Source organism: Camelina sativa, chromosome 4 (assembly GCF_000633955.1).
Source record: "Camelina sativa cultivar DH55 chromosome 4, Cs, whole genome shotgun sequence".
NCBI lineage: Eukaryota > Viridiplantae > Streptophyta > Magnoliopsida > Brassicales > Brassicaceae > Camelina > Camelina sativa.
Window position 1 is genome coordinate 26,451,689 of NC_025688.1, and position 3,001 is coordinate 26,454,689.

The window sequence follows — 3,001 nt, forward strand, 5'->3', positions numbered from 1 at the left end:
GGGGGGGGGGTGGTGGTGGTAAATTCATTATCTCAACGGATTACACAAACATATATTTATGAAATACATGGACTGTCTCATGCATCGGAAGATGTATAGTCCAAGAAATCATTAATTACACATCATTTAGTAGTTCCATCGTAAAACAAATATGATAGCCTTGTCACTTGTGTGATGCTCTATAAATTTAACAAATGGTTTTTAGGTTAGACGAAACCATTATCTGAAACGCTATTAAGGTAGGGTTGTCCATACGTGATTTGGCAAAACTTCGTTAAGATAACTAGGACCTTTGGCTAGTAGCTAAGGTATAGCTTTAATCAAGTGCCAAGTTCGAGGTTACAAATCTCTCTTATTTACATTTTGGCATGATTCTAAGTACTCTTTTGGATCCTTCGATTGATATTTATTTCTAGACATAGCAAAATTTTTGGCAGTACAACAAAGATAAGGTTTGTTAAGTCTTGATAGAATTTTGGCAAAATATATATAGAGAGAGACATCGTCGTCTCGTCTTATTCTTTCTCCCGACTTTTTATCTATTATAAGTTTAAAAAAAAAAAAAATTGATGGGGTTTGATATCAACAAGACATTACAATATTTCCTAATATTAGCCACGAGTTAGCAAAGATGGTGATTGGTGAACGAAGAAAGAAGACTCTTTCTTGGCAGCCAAACATCACATAATTCACACTAATCTCATTTTAACAAAAAAAAAAAGTGATCAAACAAAAACTTTGATGAAAGAAAAAGAAATCAATCAAACTTTGCTTTTTTTTTTCTCTTTTTGATTCTTTCTTTTCCACTTTTTATGCTCTCTCCTCATCTCATCTCATCTCTTCTTCCTTTTTTCTTGTTGCTACTGCTAAAAAAGCATCTTCTTCTTCTTCCTTTTTTTTGTTTTTCTCTCTTTTTCCATTCTTATTAACACTTTACTTTTTTGCTTCTTCTCCTAAGTCTCTCTTTTACTTATTTTAGCTTTTGCTTCTGATTGGTACCAAACTCGCTTCTTTCCTTGTTCTTCTTCTTCCTCTAAATACTCTCAATTCTCAAACTTTTTGCTAAATTCAATCCACTCACCCTTCTCTGCTTCCTGGGTTTTCGAGTTTCTCGATTTCTGCGATTTACTCTGTTCTCTTCCCCGGGAAATATTGATTAATACCCCACATGAAACTAAACTTGTAATCTTTACGCAAAAGTTTCAACCTTTTCGTTTTGAGAATTCTCAAATCCAACAATCCATGGGGATCTGTCATGGCAAACCCATCGAGCAACAATCAAAAAGCCTCCCAGTTTCCGGCGAAGTCGATGAAGCTCCGACGAGTTCACAACCGGCGACGACGAAATCCTCTGGCTTTCCGTTTTACAGCCCTAGTCCTGTACCTAGCTTATTCAAATCCTCACCTTCTATATCATCAAGCGTGAGCTCGACGCCTCTTCGTATCTTCAAGAGACCTTTCCCTCCTCCTTCTCCTGCTAAGCATATAAGAGCTTTCCTCGCGCGTCGTTACGGCTCAATCAAGTCTAATGAGGTCTCTATTCCTGAAGGTAAAGAGTGTGAGATCGGTCTCGATAAGAGTTTTGGGTTTTCGAAACAGTTTGCTTCACACTACGAGATCGATGGCGAAGTGGGCCGTGGACATTTTGGTTATACTTGCTCTGCTAAGGGTAAAAAAGGCAGCTTGAAAGGTCAAGAAGTTGCTGTTAAAGTTATTCCTAAATCTAAGGTTCGTTTCTTTGAAACTCTGTTTTAGTTTCACTTGTTTTGTGATCTATTGTTGTTCTTTGTGTATTTTATGACCATGATTCGAATTCTAGTTTCATTGCCATATGTTTAGGATTATGTACTTTTAAAATTTAATTTGGTCAAAATATTGTCAGAGATATATGATAAAGGACTCTGTTCTGTTTTTTTTTTGCTTTGTTAAACTATGTGGAATTGCTTTAGGAGCTTTAGGACTCTGTTTGTTAATTTGGAGCTCAGATTTGTTGGCATTTAAATCCTGACAAAACCCATTGTGTTTGATTGCAAAGGAATTGACTCTTGATTTAGTTTGTATGTCTGGTATGAGCGTGAATAAGAGTAGGAGAGTTAAGAAATAATAGAAATAAGCCAACTATCTCCCTGAGCTTGTTTTACGATCGCTGCATTGCTTAGTATTGGATGTTCTTGACTGCAGATGACAACTGCAATTGCAATTGAGGATGTTAGTAGAGAAGTGAAGATATTGAGGGCTTTGACTGGTCACAAGAACCTAGTCCAGTTCTATGATGCGTTTGAAGATGATGAAAATGTTTATATTGTAATGGAGTAAGTATAAAATTTCTTAGTGAGATTTTCCTAAGCTCATTTGATCCATCTTCCAATACAAATACTTTAATCTCCTTTGACCAGATTATGCAAAGGTGGTGAACTCTTGGACAAAATCCTTCAAAGGTAATTGCTAAACACACATGGTTGAATGATTATTATCTCTACTGAATCGTGCTTTGACTGGTTGAGCTTTGATCTAATCAGGGGTGGGAAATACTCAGAAGATGATGCTAAAAAAGTTATGGTTCAGATTCTCAGTGTTGTAGCTTACTGTCATCTGCAAGGTGTGGTTCACCGTGACCTTAAACCCGAGGTACTTTATAATCCATGGTGATGTTTTAATTTTTCCCTCGTTGTTTTGTTGTAAATAATGTTGGCTTTAGGTGACACTTCACTTTCTAGGTCCCATCACATTATCAGCAGTCTTTGTACACATAGAATGAATTCCACTAACTTATGCAGAGTGATAATGACGGTTATGTTTCTTTCTATTTGTATGTTTCCCTTTCACAGAACTTTCTGTTCACTACGAAAGATGAGACTTCTCCTCTGAAAGCGATTGATTTTGGTCTTTCTGATTATGTTAAACCAGGTCAGAGATGTTACTATTGACCCGAGATTTCTCCTATCTAACTCTTCTTGATGTTAAAATTTCACCTTTTTTTTTTTTTTTTTTTTTTTATTTT

General features: G+C 36.0%; 1 protein-coding gene across 1 annotated transcript in view; it reads left to right on the forward strand.

Moving 5' to 3' along the window:
* Nucleotides 903-3,001, forward strand: part of LOC104782602 (CDPK-related kinase 1-like) — a 3,715-nt gene continuing 1,616 nt past the window's right edge. Inside the window, exons 1-5 of the mRNA XM_019244241.1 lie at nt 903-1,728; nt 2,182-2,312; nt 2,397-2,438; nt 2,520-2,628; nt 2,829-2,924. Coding sequence (XP_019099786.1) covers nt 1,243-1,728; nt 2,182-2,312; nt 2,397-2,438; nt 2,520-2,628; nt 2,829-2,924 — 864 coding nt within the window. The 5' untranslated portion in view covers nt 903-1,242. The remainder of the gene's footprint in view (nt 1,729-2,181; nt 2,313-2,396; nt 2,439-2,519; nt 2,629-2,828; nt 2,925-3,001) is intronic.